General features: G+C 37.2%; 1 protein-coding gene across 2 annotated transcripts in view; it reads left to right on the top strand.

The window, feature by feature from the left end:
• The first annotated feature begins 794 nt into the window (after positions 1-794).
• LOC130088537 (filamin-B) overlaps positions 795-23,265 on the top strand; it is a 49,341-nt gene continuing 26,870 nt past the window's right edge. For both annotated transcript variants that reach the window (XM_056255344.1, XM_056255343.1), the window contains exons 1-23: positions 795-1,042; positions 1,851-1,948; positions 3,141-3,288; positions 4,703-4,896; positions 5,681-5,843; positions 5,918-6,118; positions 8,884-9,021; positions 10,025-10,151; positions 13,223-13,359; positions 13,479-13,672; positions 15,177-15,290; positions 15,379-15,522; positions 16,941-17,064; positions 17,235-17,395; positions 17,481-17,571; positions 17,660-17,829; positions 17,920-18,037; positions 18,462-18,718; positions 19,574-20,171; positions 20,632-20,805; positions 21,481-21,643; positions 22,321-22,481; positions 23,070-23,237. In XM_056255344.1, the coding sequence (XP_056111319.1) occupies positions 874-1,042; positions 1,851-1,948; positions 3,141-3,288; positions 4,703-4,896; positions 5,681-5,843; positions 5,918-6,118; positions 8,884-9,021; positions 10,025-10,151; positions 13,223-13,359; positions 13,479-13,672; positions 15,177-15,290; positions 15,379-15,522; positions 16,941-17,064; positions 17,235-17,395; positions 17,481-17,571; positions 17,660-17,829; positions 17,920-18,037; positions 18,462-18,718; positions 19,574-20,171; positions 20,632-20,805; positions 21,481-21,643; positions 22,321-22,481; positions 23,070-23,237 (4,012 nt within the window). In that variant the 5' untranslated portion in view covers positions 795-873. The remainder of the gene's footprint in view (positions 1,043-1,850; positions 1,949-3,140; positions 3,289-4,702; positions 4,897-5,680; positions 5,844-5,917; positions 6,119-8,883; positions 9,022-10,024; positions 10,152-13,222; positions 13,360-13,478; positions 13,673-15,176; positions 15,291-15,378; positions 15,523-16,940; positions 17,065-17,234; positions 17,396-17,480; positions 17,572-17,659; positions 17,830-17,919; positions 18,038-18,461; positions 18,719-19,573; positions 20,172-20,631; positions 20,806-21,480; positions 21,644-22,320; positions 22,482-23,069; positions 23,238-23,265) is intronic.

The raw sequence follows: 23,265 nt of genomic DNA, 5'->3' as shown, positions 1-23,265 counted from the left end.
GTGAATCAAATTGACCTTCCTCTCTGACGGGTGTAATATTGATCTAATAAGGTGTTTTCTGTCCGGCACCGGTCACACAACCCACAATCTCATTCTCTCTGCTATTGATAAAATGTGGAGTCATTTACAAACATGTTACCCCCCACCCCCCCATCCCCCCCCCCATATTTATTAGTCTAGTCACTGTTTGCTTAGGAAAAGCATTACTATTACTATTGCCCATTACACACACTGCAGGCTGTACAGTGTTCCTGTCACATTTACTGCTCCACTACATTGTGTCATTAGTGATGTTTGCCAAAGCCAGCTTTTTTTTTTGTCTGATTGCTTATTAAATTATTTGATTTTATTTTATTTGATTGCTTTGATTTTTATTTATTTAATGATTTTTATTATCGTTTGTTTGTTTTGATTATTTAAATAATTAATTTTAATGTTTGTTTTGATTTATTTGTTTATTTGATTATTTAAGTGTTTGCTTTGTTTTATTTAATTGTATTGTTTGCTAGTTTCGTTTATTTATTTATTTGTTTTTATTATTTATTTGAATGTTTGTTTTTGTTTTATTTATTTACTTGACTATTATTTGATTGTTTATTTGATTTATTAGACTTATTTTTGTTTTATTTGATTGTTTTATTTATTTGTTTCTTTGAGTCACTTATGCATTTAAGTTGTTTATTAGTTAGTAGTTTATTTATTTGCTTTTTTTTATTTATCATTTTGATTTCAGCACTTATTTACTTGCTTGTTTATTCTTATTCTTTTAAACCTCCTTTCTGCCTCCCAACAGACAGCAAAGCGATTGTGGACGGGAACCTGAAGTTGATCCTCGGTCTAATATGGACCCTGATCCTCCACTACTCCATCTCCATGCCCGTCTGGGAGGACGAAGACGACGGCGAAGCCAAGAAACAGACGCCCAAGCAGAGATTGCTCGGCTGGATCCAGAACAAAGTGGCGGACCTTCCCATCACTAACTTCAGTCAGGACTGGAGGAACGGGAGGGCGCTGGGAGCTCTGGTGGACAGCTGCGCTCCAGGTGAGGATTCAGAGCTTGTAATCTTCTCTGAGGGGAAAGGTGTTAGTATGCAAAGCCTTTCATTCGTGCAGCTATTGTTGTTTATTGGACAGCTGGGCTCGTTTGGTCTGTTTATCTAGATAGTGATTTGACTGGCAAAACACATCTGTGAATAAGTCCAGAACTGTTTGTGCGAAACATTTCTGTTGTGTTTAAAACATTAAAGTCCCCTGTATTCAATAATTGTATCCCTTAACTCACCTTTGGTCATCAAGGAAAAAACATTAGCTTGAATATAACTCTACATGCCTTATTTATTATATGTGGTTCTATGAATATGCAAATGAGCCCCGCCTCCACTCACTCACTCACTCGGCTGAGAGATCCACTGGTTGACGATCACACGTTGATCTGATTGGTTACAAGGTCGTTTGTGACGTCAGAAACACCAGCGATTTCAAACCGTGATTTTGAGACTGTCTTTGGTTCACTGCAGTTTTAAGCAGAAAATACTCAGTAATGCTGTCGACTTATGAACTTACACATGGTTTGTCTTAAAGCGTATTAAAAACACCACATAGACACATAAACCACACTTAAAAGCTTGATTTTCACCACAGGGGGACTTTAATGTATTCTTATTCGTAATTCAGGACCTTTTAGTGCATGTTTTATTATAATCATTAGATAATTCTATAAAAACGCTTCAAGCTTTGCAATATTCCTGTCACATTTAGTACTTATATTGCATCATTAGTGGTATTTGCCAAGACTGACTGTTAAATATTGCTTATACTTGGGTCAGGAGTTTTAAATTTGTTTTTTTAAGGCCTGTGTCCTGACTGGGAGATCTGGGACTCAAATAAGCCAGTGGAGAACGCCACGGAGGCCATGCAGCTCGCTGATGATTGGCTGGGAATTCCACAGGTGAGCCCGTGACCTTTAACCCCAGGATGAGACTAATTACTCAGCATTAAGGTGCCACAAATCTGTTGCTATGCCAGTACTGTAAAGGGCGTGATTACAAAGTATACCATGTTCTCTTCAACAGCTCAATATCATCCTCAGATAAGAATAAGGGCCTTGGGTTAGGCGTGCATGTACACATTCATTAGTAATACACGCTGTGTTTGCTTCCAAGTTAATATGATACTCACCACACCTCAATCACTCCTCAGCAAACACACGTGTGTTTCGCTGATCCACTTTAATTACATGTGCATGATTTTCATACTCGTGAAGCAGAAGATTTTTCATTAATTCAATTTAATTCAGTTCACATTTATTTGTATAGCGCTTTTCACAATACACATGCACTCTCTGCAAGCTGCTTTGAAATGATGAGTCCACATTATAATTTAGAGTGATCTGTTATCAGACGTAACTGTTTAAGTTATGCGTTTCAGAAATGTACAGTACATTATACAGGTGAAACTCGAAAAATTAGAACATCGTACAAAAGTTCATTTATTTCAGTAATTCAACTTTAAAAGGTGAAACTAATATATTATATAGACTCATTACATGCAAAGTGAGATATTTCAAGCCTTTATTTGTTATAATTTTGACGATTATGGCTTATAGCTTATGAAAACCTTTTCACAATATTCTAATTTTGAATTTGGGGTTTTCATAAGCTGTAAGCCATAATCAAAATTATAACAAATAAAGGCTTGAAATATCTCACTTTGCATGTAATGAGTCTATATAATATGTTAGTTTCACCTTTTAAGTTGAAGTACTGAAATAACTTTTGCACGATATTCTAATTTTTCGAGTTTCACCTGTATACAAAATCACAGTTAGCTAAAAATGTTTTAATTTAAACGATGTCATCATTTAAGGCAGAAACAATGAGCTCATTAAAGTAATGATAACATGTTTGTTAACAAATGATTGACATTTAGAAAAATGTAGCATTGGTGTATGTTGATTGCAGAGTTTGCGTAGGTTTAGTAGGTTTCTCCTGAAGAGTGAAAACACAGTTTATAACACAACACACCCCACCAAACTTCAAGCCTACCGTTGTTATAAACTGTGTTTTCACTCTTCAGGAGAAACCTACTAGTCTCGCTTTTTTGCACAAGCGCTTCGCCTTCAACACTGTCTGTCATTCCAGGTTATTGCTCCAGAGGAGATCATTGACCCCAGTGTGGATGAGCAGTCAGTTATGACATATTTGTCACAGTTCCCGAAAGGCAAACTGAAGCCCGGAGCCCCTCTCAAACCCAAACTCAACCCCAAGAAGGCGCGCGCATACGGCCCAGGTGAGACGCTTTAGCCTACGAATATTCCTGTTCTCTCGTGTTTATGTATTGCCTAGTAACACCTAGCGTTATCTATGAAAGCGCTCTCGTGTTTGTGTGCATAGTAACTCCTAGCGTTATCTACGAAACGCCTAGATATGTTTAAGATTCACATCGATTCAGGTCGTCATTCCAGAGTTTCAGGTTATTGTAATTCTCATGAACCTTTTTTAAATGGAGCGTTACGATCAGAGACTTTCTCAGATACTTTGATTATACTGTGATACTTTATGTAGCGTGACGAGATCGTTTTTAAGATCAACATTTTCCCTTGCGTCGATCTGTGATGTGTCTTGCTTGCTGTTAATATTGGGTTTGGTTGTATACATTAGTACCGTGTGAATAAAGCACAGCTCTGTCAGGTTTTGTGATGGATGGAGTGGAAATGTGCCTCTTACCTGTTGTAAATGTGGCTTAAGCTGTAAAAACGGTGGCTAGTGAGTTTAAGAGTTATGATTCTCACACCAGAGGTGACCTCTAAAACTTACTAAAATTAACCACAAGGTTTTTGGTTGTGACGTCTGTGGTCTTGGGAAATCTTCACCTCTGTTTTTGAACAACCATATAATTTACAGCAGAGAATGAAAATGTCAGATTTATGTTATTTTTCCATTAAGTGATTATGTCCTCTCTGAAAGCACAAACTAAACTCGTTTCTTAACTCACACATGTTCCCTGTGGAGAACTTTTTGATTTCAGTGGTAAATTGAATCACTGTTTGGAAATCAAGGATTTTATGAGCTCAGAGGGCCTGTGTGTTTGTGGGGTTTTGTGCGGTTTGCCTCAAACTAAAAACTAAAAGGAGTATTTTTAGACCATTACGAAGTAACTTTTCTGATGAACATGCAGGTTTGTGTTGACCGCTGTGGTTTCTGCCCAACATCTGATGATATCTAATATTTGTTTCTTTTTGTGCATAAATTAGAGGATTAAAGGGGATCGATTATGTCGCTTTTCAAAGTCTTGATTTTGTTTTTGGGCTCTACTAGAATAGGTTTTCATGCTTAATCAACCCTTACCATAACCGCAAGTTTAGAGTGTTCCTTGGGCGGGAATTATTTAATTGAGGAATATTTAGGTTCGTTCCCGGAGGCGTTTCAGGGCGCTGATATAGAGAAGAATCACTCGCGCTGGAGAGACTTTGTAACTTTGCAGAGCTTTTTCATGCTCAAGCATATTCGCTTGAAGTGCACGAACCAATGAGGTTCATTCTCGCATGTTACGCTGTGCTGTTACCGTCATAGATGTGGTTTTCTTTTACATTTAGAATGATTTTTATTATATTGTTATAGTGATCTTCCTTTGTGTGAATGGGTCTCAACTCTGCGTAGACCTAAATGATTTTTTATTTTGTATGCTCTCTGTGTGTTTGCAGGTATTGAGCCGACCGGGAATCGGGTGATGCGTCCGGCTGTGTTCACGGTGGACACCTTCAGCGCAGGTCAAGGGCAGGTCATGGTCTATGTTGAAGACCCCGAGGGCCGACGAGAAGAAGTCAAACCTGTGCTCAACGAAGGCAAAAAGACCTTCAGCGTGACGTACATCCCTCAGGTCATGGGACCGCACAAGGTCAGGGTGAAACCGTCAATCTAAAGCAGTGCTACAATTGTCTATAATTATGATCAATTTGCTGCTTAATATTTCTGTGGAAAACGTGATTCACTACCATTCAAAGGTTTAGGGTTAGTCCGATTAAAAAAGAAAAAAAAGATTTAGTACTTTTATTCAAAAAGGAAGCATTAAATTGATCAAAAGGGACAGTAAAGACATTTATAATGTATCAAATTTGATTAACAAAATATTTTTATTTCAAATAAATGCTTTAAATTCATCAAATAATCCTGATGTCATGTTTTCAACAAAGATATGAAGCAGCACAACTCATTCCAACATTAATAATAATCAGAAATTTTTCTTAAGCAGCAAATCATCATATTAGAATAATTTCTGAAGGATCATGTGACACTGAAGACTGGAGTAATGATGCTGAAAATTCAGATTTTAGAATAAATTATAGTTTACTATATATTTACATTAAAAATAGAAAACCGCTTTTTTAAACAGTAACGATGTGAAATATTACAATGTATTTTTGATCAAATAATTGATCAAATTTGGTGAGCAGAAGAGGCTTCTTTTGTCATTTTAAGTCCGTGTTTGGGAATCACTGATCTATTGTTCTTGTCCAAACTGTTTTTTTTTTCATGCTGTCGTCCCGTTCAGCACATTCGCATGTTTCAAGAGCCATGTAGGCGTATATGTGTAAAAACAGTCCGTCTATTATGTGTAAATAAATCTGTTTCCATTCACTTTTCTGTGAAATATAGACTCACATTATTTGTGCAATCCTCAGGTCACTGTGCTTTTCGCTGGACAGCAAATCCCAAAGAGCCCGTTTGAGGTGAACGTGGACAAAGCCCAGGGAGACCCCACTAAAGTCACGGCTAAAGGACCCGGACTGGAGCCGCTGGGCAACGTGGCCAACAAACCCACATACTTTGACATCTACACTGCAGGTCTGACATTTCTGACTTGGTTATGGGATCATTTTCTTAAAGAAAACAAGTCCTGAAGTCTCTGTGTTAATCAGGTGCCGGAGTGGGTGACGTGACTGCCGTCATTAAAGACCCTCTGGGTAATAAAAACACTGTGGAGGCCATCATGGAGGACAAGGGTGAAAGCATCTTCCGGTGCACATACAAACCAGTGCAGGCCGGTCCTCACATCATCAACATTACATTTGGAGGCATCGCCATCCCTAAAAGCCCCTTCACCGTCACAATCGGCCCAGGTACTTTACCCAGCGCCCTCTTTCTGAGCATGCAATTAGTTTAGTCACACTGTTGGAACAAGAAATGGAAGAGTTTATTAGTGTGTTTCATTAAACAGTGCAATGTGGTGGTTATAATTGTAAAGTTAAGTGAATTAGCGCTGTGTTTTAGGGTCTCAGACGTGTGGATTGCCTCATACGGTTGTGTTGTTGCTGAAGGAAAGACTCTAGTAATTGCATGTAGTTATGGGATTCTGCAACACGCTATAAAATGCGTGTAAAATAGCCGCAGTTCACCAGAGCACTCGTTTGTGGTGTGTGTGATGCCGCCAGCTTCTTAAAAACTGACGCGTCGTGCCATTTAAGGTCAGCCTTCATTTCCATTTTCTTTTATCCTAAGACCATTAGAATGGTGTTTGTTTTCCGTGCTCAGAACTGGAGATACAAGTTGACACTCAAATATATGGTTTTATTCATGCATTTCTTTTTCATGCACTTTTTGTTGGTTTAGATGTTATTTCTGAAGCTACAAAAAGACATTCTGTGCAGTCCTTGCTACACTTTGTCTATTTTCTGCATGCGACGTGGACTAGTGAATCTGTGCGTCACTAAATGCTTTAAACCTTGTAAAACACCAAATTCCTTTTCCCTGAAACCCCTTTTCCAAAGCAGGTAATGTGCAGCAGTTCTATTTTAACTTTAATTGATTTTCCTGTATAGTTAGTTAAACGCTATCATGCTCCTGATTTTACAGGCTTGTTTTTGCAATTTGTTTGCAACATTGTTGAATCCTGTGATGTGGATTGGATGATTTCTTCTTTTTTAAAACTAATGCCACACGAGTCGTGTCTTGTGTGCATCTCAAATTATTATTATACAAGTAATATTATTTTAGATACATTCTTATACATAATCGCCAAATTGTTCAAGCACAGTGGAAATCTGGAGTCTTTTTTCCCCCGGTTCATGTTCCCCTATAACAGTCACTTTTCTTTTTTCATTTCATGCATCAGCTCTATATTTTCTTCCCGCTGTAACTCATGGTTGTGTGGTTTTGTACGGACAGTAGCTTTAGTGTTCCCATAGGATCCTGTCGATTTTTAAAGCAATTGTAGTGGGCAGGGTTTGATGAGCATGAGCTCAGGAACCAGAACACGTGAACTACTGAACGAGGAAATCAGCCACATGTGCCGTAAACCCAAACGAGACCCACAGGAAAATGGCTTATGCATTTGAACAGATATTTTTACTTTTACTGCGCGAGATGTTATTTCAGGACGTTTCACAAGCAAATTAAAGAGCTTCATAAATCCATTAAGTGCACACAAAATGTTTAAAAAAAAAAAACTCTTGATATTTCCTAATCCTAAACTCTACTATGAATAAATATACCTGGAAATAGAATTAAATTAATAGCATGCATTAAAATAGATGCATATTCTCTGCAGCATCTTTATGAAACATCAATGTTCAGACGACTCTTTAGGTTTGTGCTCCTGACAGGGTGTATTTTTAGAGTTTAACATCATAAAGTGAGTCTATATTTGTGTTTCCGTCACGACGGCCAGTGTTTTAAGCTCAGGATGAATGAAGCTTTGTGTCTCAATGGCACTCGGCTGTCCAGCTCCACCCTGACGCACATCTGAAGCTAATGAGAGAGCAGAACGGGGATCCACCTCACTCTCCGGCAAAGATGCTATTACACTGAATGTGGGTTTTGGCTCGCTCTCTGTGGACACTATTCTGGTGTTCTGGAAACATTACAGGACTTCATAATGTATAATGGTAGGGTAATAATGGAGTGTTTAATTGTATGTCTGGTATTACGCAGAAGGGTTTTTGATCTCACGGAGCTTGAGATGAAAACAGCAGCTCTGCAGGCTGCCAGAAGAGAGGGTTTTGGGTGATTTAAGCTTATACCACGTCATATTTTAGATTCTTGATCCTGATTGGCTGTACAGACATGCCAAGATGTTAATTTTCTTTAACCACATTCAGAAATTGGGGTGAAGATTTTAATGAGAAAATATATTATAGTGAATATATATTGTTGTTTTTATACTGTATGTTCTAGTGTTTGGACTGTTTACCACTTTATTTCATATATAAAATGAATAAAATAAAGTACATGCATTATATAAATTTATATATTTATATATATATATATATATATATATATATATATATATATATATATATATATATATATATATATATATATATATATATATATATATATATATATATATATATATATATATATATATATATATATATATATATATATATATATATATATATATGCATTTAAAGTGTGTATATATACTTTTTTACATTATATGTACTAATATATACATTTTATATAGTACATATATATATATATATATATATATACATACATATATTAGTACATATAATGTAAAAAAGTATATATGCACACTTTAAATTATACTATCAAATATATACATTTTATATAGTACATAATAGATATACATATATTAGTACATATAATGTAAAGTGTATATATACACTTTAAATTATACTATCTATATGTACTATATAAAATGTATATATTAGTACATATAATGTAAAAAAGTGTGTGTATGTATATATATATATATATTACACACTTTAAATTATACTATAAACCATACATACATGGGTACATAGATACATAAAGTATATGTTATATAGATTTATTTATTTGTAATGAAATTTTTTGCCACGTTAATAATTCGCTGTAATGTCCAATAAATCAGTGTCTTGTCATGTGTCCTGTGTTTCAGCGTCTGTTCCCGGTGCGTGTCGTGCCACTGGACGAGGTCTGCAGCCCAGAGGTGTGCGATCACGACAGGTGGCGGATTTTAAGGTGGACACTCGTAACGCTGGAAGTGGAGATCTGAAGGTCACCGTTAAAGGACCCAGTAAGTTAGCCTGGGTTTCCCCATGCTGCCTTTGCGCAGCGTGATTTTTATTCACGCTGCTAGGCAGCCTGGATGCCATTGACCAAATTTTCGCCTCAGCGAGGGGACCAATCACAGGAGGGGAGGGAGCAGCAAGACGATGACGACGTCTATGCGACACCGAAGCAGTTTGTTTATACCTATGGATCCAACATGGCAGCAGACGTGAAGTTACCTTTCAATGCAGCCTTGGATATTGTTCTAAGTAGTTTAGAACGCAAATAAATCTGACCCATTGTCTTCCTCGTCTAATTTCTGTTGCTCTACATACGTCATCTGGTATAATTTAAACGATTGGCTATGAGCTACGTACATGCGCATTTGATAGACATTCGTAGCACCCAATAAACGGCTCTGGGCATTCATAAACCACGCCTCAAATACGAGAAAATTAACATGTGGTTCCCAGACTTGAGACGTGGTCTGACGTTAGCCAGGCTACCAGTAAGTAACAATAAAGCAAAAAACGTTTACTCTCTTGACCACAAAACTTTTAAAACCCTTAGTTTTCCTCTCTTTAAAATCCTTCCCCATGTCTCCTGATCTATTAATCTTCGGTAATAAATGATCATGTTAGTAGCATGGCACTTTTTCATGTTGATTGTGTATTTGGAGTGAGCAGGGAGGGTTTCCCAGACTTTTTTGCCCAGATGGCACCAGCTACCCATATCAATTTACATCAGCAGGTCAAACGTCAGCTTCACTGACTGTGATTAATGACCCGACCGGGTCACAGATGCTTCACTGACCCCGACTATAACGTGCATGACTCAAGTTTATCTCTTTGGAATTTGCACTGGACTCGAAGGGGCTTTGAGCAAAGGCGATCCCGATTTATCATCATAATCTTCAGTGTATGATTTATAGTAAAGTATCTATGGGGAAAATGCAGGGGATGTTAACATCTCTTATTCTTCTCTAATAGTTTGTGATTAAATTGTCCATGTTTTTTGTTCTCTTGCAGAAGGTCTAGAGGAGCCTGTGAAACAGAAGGACATCTCAGATGGTGTGTACGCATATGAATACTATCCACACACACCTGGCAAATACACCGTCACCATTACCTGGGCCGGACAGCACATCCCCAAGAGGTGAGCACCTCCTGAACCAATCAGATCTCTAAAACTCGTGCTGCTTTCACATATAAGGCCAGAGCGACTTCACGTACGAGACCATTGAGGTCAGAGAAATCTGATCGAATGCTCTGCAGTTGTGGTGCTACCAATCGTGTTGAAGTGGATCAGCTCCAGATGTTCTCAGTGTCTCGTTGCATCAGTGTTATTTAGAGCTGCCAACCGGATAAATCTGATCAGGGTTGTTTTGGTATAAAGGCAAAGCCGTATGTAAACAAATGAGGTTTGGGGTAAACATGTGTGTTTGGTCTAAGTCAGAACAGACCGTGCTATAGATAGTCGGTGCATGTTCTGTGATTTGAATAAAGATTGGATTTATTTTATTCAAATTGTTCCATTTAAGGGTCATCCGGGTTTTTTTATGATTGCAAAAGGCTTGTTCGTACATCTGAAAGGGTTTAATGTTGAGTATGATGTAAGACTATGACGGAGTATATACTACATGACTTAATTTGTATAGTATTTAATTCAGTGGGTTATTAAAAGTATATAATGTAAGGACAAACCATTATATTATTGTTACCTAAAACTTAAATTGTTACCTAATTTTTTTTCCCCTTTATTGGAAAAAAAGCTTAAGATATAATATTAGATGAAAATCTAAAAATAAATTAAAATGATAAATGTTGCCTTTAACTTGTTTTATTTCGGTTAAAATACTAAAATTATGGAAGCTTGTTTTCACCATGTAATAAGAGGGAATTGTGACTTTTTATATCTCGATTCTTTTTATTCTCACAATATTTTCTCAGAATTGTGAGATATAACTATGAATTGTGCAACTCCGAGAAGTCAAGTCGCCATTTCGAGAAAAAAAATTCTCAGAATTGTGAGAACTCGCTATTGTGCAATTTTGAGAAGTCAAGTTTCAAGCTGCAGAAACAAGCTTCCATTTATTAAAATCACTCAAAAAAAAAAAAAAAGAATGAATTAAAGCTAAATAGAAATAAATAAATAAAAATTATAAAAATGTCAAAAGCACATACAAATATCTAAAACCAACTAAAAAGAAACTGATAACATGGAAATAAAAGCTCATTTAAAATATTACTAAATACTATTATAGTATACAAATAACACTGGTGCAAAATATATCAACCTGGGTTGAATTTCCAGTTAACATAACATTAATAATTTTATTTTTGTAATTTGTATGAGGTTTTGGTCATGCCGCCCACCGCTAGTATGATATGTAGGTGGTGTGCACTGCCAGGAAGACTCATTAGAGTGTAACCCTTGGCTCGTGTGTAACCCTTGGCCGTGGAAAGCAGTATGACGACATGCTCTCCTGTGTGAGTGTTTGTTAGAGGTCTGGAAACGCAGCGTCACACGAGACCACCAGGAAACGGCCGTCGCGTGCGTTAATCCGTGTAGATGTTTAATCACATTCATGAGCCAGCTGATGAATGTGGACCATATAGAGTAAACATCTTATTTAACACACTGTGGAACGGAAATGACAGCTGCGTTTTCAGTTGGATTTGTTTTCGCTCAGCGTGAGAACATGCTAGTTTTGTTATAAAGCGGCTGCAGCACTAAAAATGCACCTTTTTTAGATGTTTTTCACATTTTTTTGAGGTTTTATAAGACTGCACTGTGTGTGGCCTGTGGTATTAACGTGCAGATGGGCGCTTTCTGGTGATCACATGCATCCCGGAGTGTCAGCCAATCAGATCACTGCGCTGCAGGAGACTAAATGACTGTGTTAAAGCGAGCCTGTCTCTTTCACTCAATCACCCTCCTGTTCACCTGGACCTCAGTCTTACACTCAAACACAATGGGGAAACAGACATGACCCCTATTAAAGTTAAATATTCGCCCCGCTGAGGTTGCTTCTATTAACACAAACTCTTTTTGATGGGAGGTTTCCGGTAATGTAGAGTCCGAGCGCAGATTTATGACGTGTGGTCGGATCTGTAAGGGAACATTCTCTCAAACTGTATGTGCCGCTAAAGCTGTCAGGTTTAACACACATTTGTTTAAATAAGGTGTTTAGATATATGCTCATTTGACACATAATGGGCATTTGGGGATTTAAACTAAGTCACCTTTATTTCTATAGTGCTTTATACAGTACGGATTGTTTCAAAGCAGCTTCATAATGATAACCGGAAAATGAAAATCGTGTCATCATTCAGTGTAGATTCAGTTCCTGTTTAAAGATCATCAATTATTAAATTAGTTAATTTCATCCTTTAAATCAGTTCTGCATCGTCCAGTTCTCTTCCAATAGTGTCAGTGCAGCCAAATCAATAATATTGTTGAATATTAATAATTGTGTTCAGCCCTTTTTAACAACAATAATAATATTGTTGAATATTTAACATTTTGCTGATCTTTATAGTTGTCTTTCAGACCTTATTTCACCTCAAATTAGGAATATAACATTTAAAAAAGGTATATTTAGCATAAAGACGACAAAGCTTTTTTTTTTTTTTTTTTTTTTTTTTTGACCTTTGAGATTTTCTGCAATTTGACATAATTTTCATGACATTTCCCCCAAAAATTCTCATTGTAATGCATTGTTTTTTCCTGATTATCATTCTCAAAGTTTTTCTCATTGTTTTTTACTTACATTTAAATGTCTCTTTTTTTGTTTGCATATATTTACACATTGCTAAAAATTTAAATATCTTCTAAAGTTTATTATTATTATTATTATTATTATTATTATTCTCAGGCTTTCATTATATTTACTTTCTAAATGTTTATTTATTTGTATTTATTATTATTATTTTTTTAATTGTTTAAATCTGCAGTGCATGGATTGCATTGCCACAATTTAAAGAGAAAAAATTGCATCACAAAAGATTTTCATCAACATTTGCTTATTTTTACAGAAATAATGTCACATGTTCTTCAGAAATTAAATGCATGACAGCTTAAGGGTCCTACAATATGCTTATGCAAAATATATTTATTTTTCTTTAGATTTTTGTATTGAAGTCTTGTCTGAACATGAACTCACTGTGTGTGTGTATGTGTGTGTGTATATATTATATATAAATGTGACGTTTTCTTGTGTCCAGCCCTTTCGAGGTTCAGGTGGGCAATGAAGCTGGACCCCAGAAGATCCGTGCGTGGGGTCCGGGTCTGGAGGGAGGCAGTGTGGGCAAGTCTGCGGACTTTGTGGCCGAATCTATCGGGACGGACATCGGAGTCCTCGGTAAGGTTACAGGCTTTATACCACATCAGATCAGCATAGACATTTACTGTAGACACATTTAGCTCAGGAGTCCCCAGCCTGTTTTGCCAGCCTCTGATCTGAATACTTTATTTCTGTAGGCTTCGCCATTGAGGGTCCGTCTCAGGCCCGGATTGAGTGTGAAGATCAGAATGACGGCTCGTGTAATGTGAAGTACTGGCCCACTGAATCAGGCGAGTACGCCGTCCATGTCATGTGTGATGATGAAGACATCGAAGACAGTCCCTTCATGGCCTACATCGTCCCTGATAACAAAGCCAACAACCCCAACCAGGTAAATGCGGTGGAAAAAAATCATTTACTTCACATATATACGCCATATATATAAAAAAGACGTTATTTTCATGACAATTAAGCACATTTCCACCACAATTTCTCATTATTATTATAGTATATCCTGATTTTTTTCCCTGAATTTTTGTAATTATTATTAGTGATTCTCTTTATTGTAATTTTGTTAATTTTATTAGAGTTGGTACTACACTGCCACAATATGATATTTTTTTTTAAATTGCATTAATTGTGAAGTTATTTTATTCTCAAAGGGATTCTCAATCCTCAATGTAATTACTATATAAATGTTTTTTTTTTAATTGTTAACCTCTTAACCTGCATTTGCCATTGCATGTTTAAAACAATAATATCTTAGTAAAAACCTAAAGTAATATTGCCAAACTATATATCATTTGAAAGCTTCAAATCTCTAGTTTTCATATTTGGTGGCTGTTATCTAAAATAAATTACAGAGGAGCAGTAATTTATCAATTTGCAACAAGAATATTTCATATTCATTAGGAGTATTTAGGCCTTTATTTTGAAATAACAATAAACATGAAAAATCATGAAAGATTGGTAGAAACCTCAGTTTGTTTTCATGCCATGAGTTCAAAAGATAACACCAATTCCATTTTATGAGAAAAAAAGGTCTGAAAATGTTTTAAATATAAAGAAAAATGTATAGATTCTCGATTTCTGATTGGCTGCGAGCTATAACGCTATAACGTAGTCTTTTTATGCATTTATTAGAGGTTGAATTCAAATCAAATACTGCCAAACCACCCATACTACTTCTGAATAGGATGTCTACTTCATAAATTGTATGAAAATTATGGAAATACATGGTTCAGATCACTCAAAACATATGAAAATGGAGGCGCCCTTATATGGGCAGTAATGGAGTCTAGTGAAAAAGTTAGGTACTGCGCCCAAATAAAATCTTACTGAAAGCTCATTAGATATCAACCTAAAATTTGGAATACAACTTGTTCAGATTTTTGTCTTTAATTTTCTTGCAGTTTTAGAGTAAAATATATTTTGTAATATATATATTTTATATAAAATATTAATAATTATATTTTTACATTACACAATTTCATAAACTCAAACTTGTATAACCTTTTTTCTGTTTCATTTTTTATCATTTCTAGACTTCTACAATAATCTGGAAAATGTCTTCTTTAAAACAAGACCAGCCATAGGTCTATATTCCAAAGCATTCCTGAATTACAACCATTTAAGTTTGGATAGGGATTTTTATGTCTATGCAAAAAAAAAGGGGGGTGACAGTTAACAGGTTAATTTTAATATTTATTGAAAACGCAAAAATCTCCCAAAAATACAAAATAGTATTTTTTTCTATTTTCTTTTGTCTAGTACAAAGTGCAAACAAAAACCAGCAAACACAAAATGAAGTACTTTGACACGTGCATTTATTAAGTTTTGTATGACCAACTGAGAACATGTTTTGTCTTTCTCAAATGTTCTTGTTGTGTTTTTAGGTCAGGGCTTATGGACCGGGATTGGAGAAGTCCGGCGTTATCATAAACAAGCCGGTTGAGTTCACCGTCGAGGCCAAAGATGCGGGAAACGGACCCCTGATAATCACTGCACAGGTTTGATCGAGCGTCAGCTAAAGAGTGTGCACTGAATGCGAGTTGAACCTTCACCCATGTTGCATTTTAATGTGGTTCGTTTTCCCAGGATGCAAATGGCGTCCCCATCGATGTGAAGGTGAAGAGTAAAGGAGAGAACGTCTACTCCTGCTCATACACACCCACCTCCGCTGTCAAGCACACGCTGGCTGTGACCTGGGGAGGCGTCAGTGTTCCCAACAGCCCCTTCAGGGTAAGACCAACAGAGTCAGAGGTCATAACCGCTAACACACACACAAAGGAGACTTCAGCTGTCGGCACTAACACCGTTGAGGAGCTTATCATACTAACTAAAGCTGATGCTCTTAACACTCCGACTGCCAAATATAAACCTGTCATCATCATAACCACCATAACTATGGAGCGTCACTGCTTTTCTGTCAAATAATTTCAGCTGTTCGTTTTGTTTTTATGCTTAATGTGGTACATCACATTGGTGATCTGGCTTTAGGAAATAAAACAAGGATAAATGATTACAAAAAATGTTTACTAGTGCTAATTTGTGATTACATTGCATGTTTCTTAAGATGAGCATGATGAGCAAAAGCGCTTTGTTTTTTAATACTGGCAAACATATATTTTTTTGCTACATAATACAATTTTTAATCATAAATCAGATCAAATTAAATGCCTTTTAGTTTTCTTTTAAAACTTTTCTTTTCGTCTGTTTTATCTCTCAATAAGAGAATCGTTCATTATTGCTTGTTACTACAAAAGCACAAAAATCAGTATATTTGTGATTTGAAAGTTATTTTCAGACATAATAATTTTGCACAGATTGTATTAGATTATAACAACACTGACTACTTCGATGATTGTAAAATGTTGCATTGTGGTGTTTGCAAGCAGAGTTGCTTTTTTCCAGAAGTCAAGAATGAAACTGAAAGAAACTATCAAACTTGATTTAATATAGATTTTTATTTATTTATAATAAATAGCGAAGAACATTATGACTGAACTAATAATGATCAACGTTAAGTGCATGCATGGATATATAAAGGAGTGCTCCTTTATAAGTATAGTGTTACAGAGTTCAACATGATCATTTGTTCATGTCACTCTATAATCAGGCTTTTGTGGTCCTTCCAGTCCATTTCACAAAGCAAACTCACTGCGTAGTTTAAAGAACAGAACTTGCTTTTGCTTGACTGCTCATGCAAACACTAAATGTTAAAGACTCTGGAAAAATGCAGCGTTCAAACGAAGTACTAACATGTTAATGTGTGCGGAGGGGAAAAGGGACTTTCATAACGCATTTAAGTGTTTGATTAATGACTGAATTCATGTTTTTAAAATGTCACTTTCAATAAATTCTAATTCTTCATGTTTTAATGTCGTCGTGTGATTTATGTGAGTTTGAGTTTCATTTGTATTTTCTCGGTTGTCTTGAATGAAGTGGAAAAATGACTAATGGGTAAAAGTCTCAAATACTAACTTTAATAATACTACGGTAATTGTTTGTCAAAGCAACTTTATGCCCTGAAAATGCATCAAACGACTTGATTTGCTTTTTATTTATTTTTCTTTCTCGGAATGTGCGATGTTTTTTTTTCTCATTCCCTAGTAACATTACTTGCTGAAATTAACATTCAGGAGACTTTATTCCTGTAGGTGAGTGTGGGAAAGGGAAGCCATCCACACAAAGTGAAAGTGTTTGGCCCAGGAATCGAGAGAACCGGCCTGAAAGCTCACGAGCCGACACACTTCACTGTGGACTGCACAGAAGCTGGAGAAGGTAATGCATGTTTACTGCGTACACCAAAATCACTGCTTTTTCATGTGTGAATTATACACAGTTTTTCTTTCAGGTGAATTTGTATTTTTGTAATTTAATTTTTTGCCATGAAAATAGCCTTGGATGCTAACATGGCATTAAATAAAACAATATATCTATCTATCTTTCAGGTGATGTAAGTGTTGGAATCAAGTGTGATGCTAATGTTATCAGTGAGAAGGAAGAGGATGTTGATTTTGACATCATTCCCAATGCCAATGACACCATCACTGTCAAGTATGTTCCTCCTGGAGCGGGACGGCTTACAATCAAAGTCCTTTTTACTGATCAAGTGAGTGACCACCGTAGAGTCTAGTAGAAAAAAAACTATTTTTGAATCCTTTTACAAACAATTGGTGTGTTCATTTAAAATTCAGGAAATTCCAGTCAGTCCGTTCCGTGTTAAAGTGGATCCTTCACATGACGCCTCCAAAGTGAAAGCAGAGGGACCAGGACTCGCCCGAGCAGGTTTGTTAAAGCGTTTGATCTTATCAAGAATCTGGGTTTAATTGGATGACTCATGTCTCTCGTTCGATTTTCCCATGCGGCGTCTCAGGTGTGGAGAGCGGAAAACCAACACACTTCACCGTTTACACCAAAGGAGCTGGCAAAGCTCCTCTGAACGTTCAGTTTTCCGGACCTAATAAAGGACAGCCCGTCCAAGACTTTGAGATCATTGACAACTATGACTATTCCCAGACTGTCAAGTACACACCAGTTCAGCAGGTAGGGAACATCAAATTGGAAGCAGCAAATTGGACATCTTTCAAGATTTATCTCCTGGCATCATAATTCTGGTTTGCTGTACCAATTTAGGGGGAGATGGTGATAACCGTGACCTTCGGTGGTGACCCGATTTCTAAAAGCCCCTTCGCTGTTGGTGTTGCGGCTCCGCTTGACCTTGACAAGATCAAAGTCGATGGCCTGGAAAATCGTATGTCATGTATACTATATATGTAATATGATTATTTATTGATTTTAGATAAAAGTGGAGTTAATGGAATATTGAATGTTTATTTACTTATTTATTGACTTATTTACTTCTTGTTTACTTAAATTGTTTATTTTAATTAATAATTGCGTTTTAATAAGATCCAAGTCGATGGCCTGGAAAATTGTATGTCAAATATATAAAATATATTTATGGATTTATTTGTTTTTATTTAGGCATTTATTTATTTTAGATTTAATCCAAGTTACAACTGGATGGAATGGATAATCAAAAGTTTATTTATTGTTATAATTTTATTTATTTTTCTATTTTTATTTATTCATTATTTATTCATTTTTTTATATTCAATTTAATTAGATTTTTGTTAATAAAAAATAAAATAAAAAAACTGTTTGTTTTATTTCAGGAGTGCAAGTGGGTGAGGATCAAGAGTTTGCCATTGGTACTAGTGGAGCGGGTGGACAGGGCAAACTGGAAGTCAAGATCACCGGCCCGTCTGGGAAAGCCGTGCCCTGCGTGGTGGAGCCTGGGAAAGCAGCCAGTCTGGTGAAGTACATCCCCAAAGAGGAGGGTGTGTACGTGGTGGAGGTCGTCTATGATGGCAATCCAGTGCCTGGAAGTCCTTTCCAAGTTGAAGCCATGCTGCCTCCTGATCCCAGCAAAGTATGTAGAAACCAAAGCATGATTTAATTTCTTTTAGAAGGCAAGACAAGTTTATTTGTAAAGCACATTTCATACACTATGGCAATTCAAAGTGCTTTACACAAAGGAATTCAAATAATCACAAAATAAAAGCAAGTAAAATTAAAACGGTTATAAAATGAATTACAAGAGATATATGATACAGTTATAAAATGAATTAAAAGAGTAAAAAGATGATGCATAGATAAACATTTCATCTGGGAAAACACTGGTGTATTAGCCTGGGAAAACCCAGACAACTTCCGGCAAATTTAGATTTGCTCTGAAAGTTAGTCTGGCAAAGAGCTCATTCAAGCCCATTTCCAATCCGTCGAAATCGAGGCACCAATCAGAAACGTTGGGGCGGGCTTTACACGATGACGACAGCGCTGGGATTTTGAAGCAGATTTTGTAGCCTACATTACAAAGATGGATGCCGCCGTCGAACATCACTCGTTCCAATCAGCTATCGCGTCTGTTTTAAGCGATTTGAACGTTTCCTTTTTGTTAAAAACCGAGCAAAGAACAACACTCGGAGATGTTTCTCCGCCGCTCTGCATACGTCATCTCCTTCATCGCTCTGATTGGGTTTAGGTCTATCCGCGGCGTCCGTTGGTGACGCCCCTCTGGAAATGATTTGTCTATGATGCTTTGCCAGACCGTAACTCGGTTACAACTGAGAATGGTCTGGTTTTAACCAGGCTACCGGTGTTTCATATTTTTTCACAACTCCAAGTTTTACTCTTGAGATTTTCCCATGTGGATTTGTACTGTTCTTTCGACGTGCCTAGAAGACAAAAAAAAAATGATTGTTACAATGTACTTCTCTCTGTACAGGTCAAGGCGTTTGGTCCAGGATTGAAGGGTGGTCTTGTAGCAAACCCTGCTGAATTTAGCATCGACACCAAGGGCGCCGGCACGGGTGGACTCGGGCTCACCGTCGAGGGTCCAACCGAAGCTAAAATTGAGTGCTCTGACAATGGCGACGGCACCTGCTCCGTGTCGTACCTCCCCACCGAACCCGGAGAGTACCTAGTTAACATTCTCTTCGAGGACGTCCACATTCCCGGCTCGCCTTTCCACGCTGACATCCAGTACCCCTTCGATCCCACCAAAGTGGTGGCGTCCGGCTCCGGGCTGAAGCGAGGCAAGGTTGGTGAGATCAGCGTGCTGAATGTCGACTGCACCAAAGCTGGACCTGGACAGTTGACGCTGGAGGCCGAGTCTGATTCTGGAGCGAAAGCAAAGACTGAAGTTCTGGACAATAAGGACGGGACTTACACGGTCACCTACGTCCCACTGACTGCGGGCATGTACACGCTACAGCTGAAGTACGGTGGGAAGACGGTTCCCAACTTCCCTGCCAAAGTGAACGTGGATCCAGCTGTTGATACCAGCAAAGTGAAGGTGTCTGGACCAGGAGTTGCTGGAGAAGGTATTGACGTCTAAAATCAAAGGTTTTCTCATTGAATATGGGTTACAAAAGCCACTTCATGTTCACTTGTAAGGACAAATGCGTCATATTCCTTGTAGCCAATGGAAACGTTTGTGAAAATGTTTTTCTTAACGATTTTTCCTTGGTGATGTTGGCTTCCATGAATCAATGAACCTTCTTTCCTTTGGCTTTCGTTTTGGACTACTTTGCTTCCATAACTTGTCGTCTTTCAGACTAGTTGAAAGAATATATCCAAAATACACATTTAAGTGTTTATTTTATCACACTCTATTTGTATTTGTAGATTTGCACCTTCAGTGCAAGACGACCCTTTGCCTGACGAACGATTTTCTGAAAGATGCCCATTTTACTTCAAAAGCGATGCCATTTTTACAAAGAGAAATGTCTTCAGTAAAGTCAATGCTCTCATCTTTGTGTGTTTTTCTTCTCTGGTCTGCAGGAGTTTTCAGAGAAGCCACGACTAACTTCACGGTGGATGCACGAGCTTTGACCAAAACTGGCGGTAAACACATTAAAGCTCGTGTGAAGAACCCATCAGGCGCTTCTACAGACTGCACCATCAGTGACAACGGCGATGGCACTTACAACGTGGAATACACACCATTTGAGAACGGTATAATGCACAAAATTCTACTTAAATGTTTCTTCCTAACAAACACTGGTATACATGTATATTTATACACTTGGCTGATGCTTTTATCCAAAGCGACAAGATGAATGCAATGCAAGCTATATGTTTTATCAGTTCATTTGTTCCTTGAGAATTGAAACCGCAATTATAAGCTACAGGAATGCTACAGGTTTCATCTTGTACAGTTTGTGTATTTTGAAGAACCGCAATAAAGCTTTCCAGAATAAACAGCTTATTTGGTCACATTTGTGAGGTGACAGGCTCATGATTCCTCAACGACGGCACGGCAATGATTGATTAAGACACTAGACACTACAGGAAAAGCCATTGTTCTTTCATGCATGTTTGGGGGTTTTGGAACGGTTTCCTCCTTTCAGACTAGTGGAAAGAAACATCCAAAATACACATTTAAGTGTTTGTTTTATTACACTATCTATTTGCAACTGTGGATTTCAATTACAATACATATCTTTAAGGCATGCATGATAAAAGAAGGCAAGAAATATGATATTAATACATTTTGAACCATTGAGCTAATTTTTCCCCATCACTTGGATGTCACAGTTGCTACCTCTGAACTCAGTACGAGGATTGAAAGCTTCATAAGCTTGTTGCTTAGAAGCGGAGTGTGAATTTTCTTGTGTCTACTCAATGCAGGAGTCCACAGTGTGGAGATTCTGTACGATGAGACTCCGGTTCCTAAGAGCCCGTTCCAGGTCGGGGTGGGAGATGGATGTGACCCCTCACGTGTGCAGGCCAAGGGCCCGGGTCTAGAAGAAGCACTGACTGACAAACACAACAAGTTCTCAATCATCACCAGGTGTCCGAGCTTTAAAAAATCTTACATTTTTTTCTATTTTTATTATAATATTTCCCTACACTATGGTTCAAAAGTGTGGGGTCAGTAAGATTTTTTTTTTTTGATGTTACGAAATGTATACTTTTATTTAGCAAGGATGCATTCAAAAGTGATACTAAAGATATTTTATAATGTTACAAAAGATAACGTTGATAATTATCAGAAATTAGCATATTAGAGTAATTTCTGAAGGATCATGTGACACTGAAGACTGGAGTAATGATGCTGAAAATTCAGCTTTGATCACAGGAATAAATCATTTTACTATATATTCACATAAAGTTATTTAAGAAAGCTGTTTTACTGTGTTTGATGCAGCCTTATTGAGAAAATCTCAAAATTGTAACATATATAATTAGAACATGAGTTTTAATACAGTAGTTTACATAAAATGAAATATAAAAAAATATTTTATTTTAATGACATAATTTAAATCTTTGTGAACTATTCCTTTTAATAGCTTAACTTGAAAATTAAATGCAATGCCATTTCATGTGCATTACAAATTGTAATATTTCATCATTTTTTACTGTTTTGAGGTGAGCATAAGAGACTTCTTTTGAACGCTAGTGGAGATATTGTTCTGTATACTACCTAGAACCTAAAATAACCATTTCATCTTCTTCTGATCCGAACAGAGGAGCTGGTATTGGTGGTTTGGGAATAACCGTAGAAGGCCCATCAGAGTCTAAAATGTCCTGCAAAGATAACAAAGATGGCAGCTGTAATGTGGAATACACCCCGTACGTTCCTGGTCTGTACGATGTCAACATCACATATGGAGGACAACACATTCCAGGTACATAAAGTCCAGACCTGAAGAAAGCATGTTTTTAACTGGAGTCCCGGTTTCCCCCTGCAAAACTACTTGAACTATCCTGCAAATTAGTTTTCATTAGTTTTACACCCGGGAAACCAAATCTCCCGTATCTAAGGAGAGCAGGCTACCACATTCTCACTGGTGGACATTATGTGCTCGCGTTTCATTGAAAACATTCAGCGTGCCAAGACCACATAGTGTGATTCTCCCACATGGATATGCAGATTGTTTAAATCAAGAGTATAGCAATATTTTAGAGGATGACAGAGTTGTTGGAAAGTTGAGATTAATTAGACTACGAAGTCTTTCAGAACGCGTACGCAAGTATATAGCAATAAATAAAACATGCTAGCATCTAAAATCTTGTTTAAATTATTATTACTCATTAGAATTGGCTGGAGGCCTTGATTTTGGTTTTGTGTGTCTCTTCCCCTGCTTCCTGTTTCTTATGAACCTTGGGCACACGTCTTATCTTATAATCGCTCCATTTGAGTTGCGTTAGCTTGCATGAACACACTAATCAATGTCTGAATCTAAAAGTGTTATCTTTTCGTTTGCACATTATAGGAAGCCCGTTCAAAGTGCCCGTAAAGGATGTTGTTGACTCCAGTAAGGTGAAGATATCTGGACTTGGTGTTGGTTCTGGAGTGCGAGCTAAAATCCCACAGTCCTTCACTGTGGACTGCAGCAAAGCTGGTGTCGCTCCTCTGTCTGTAGCCGTAACTGGACCTAAAGGTAAAAACACATTCGGATTTATGCATAT

This window comes from Rhinichthys klamathensis, unplaced genomic scaffold, assembly GCF_029890125.1.
Source record: "Rhinichthys klamathensis goyatoka isolate OS25496 unplaced genomic scaffold, OSU_Roscu_1.1 h1tg000120l_1, whole genome shotgun sequence".
NCBI classification, from domain to species: Eukaryota; Metazoa; Chordata; class Actinopteri; order Cypriniformes; family Leuciscidae; genus Rhinichthys; species Rhinichthys klamathensis.
Note: the sequence above shows the minus strand (reverse complement) of the source record. Positions and strands in the feature narration are given on the sequence as shown.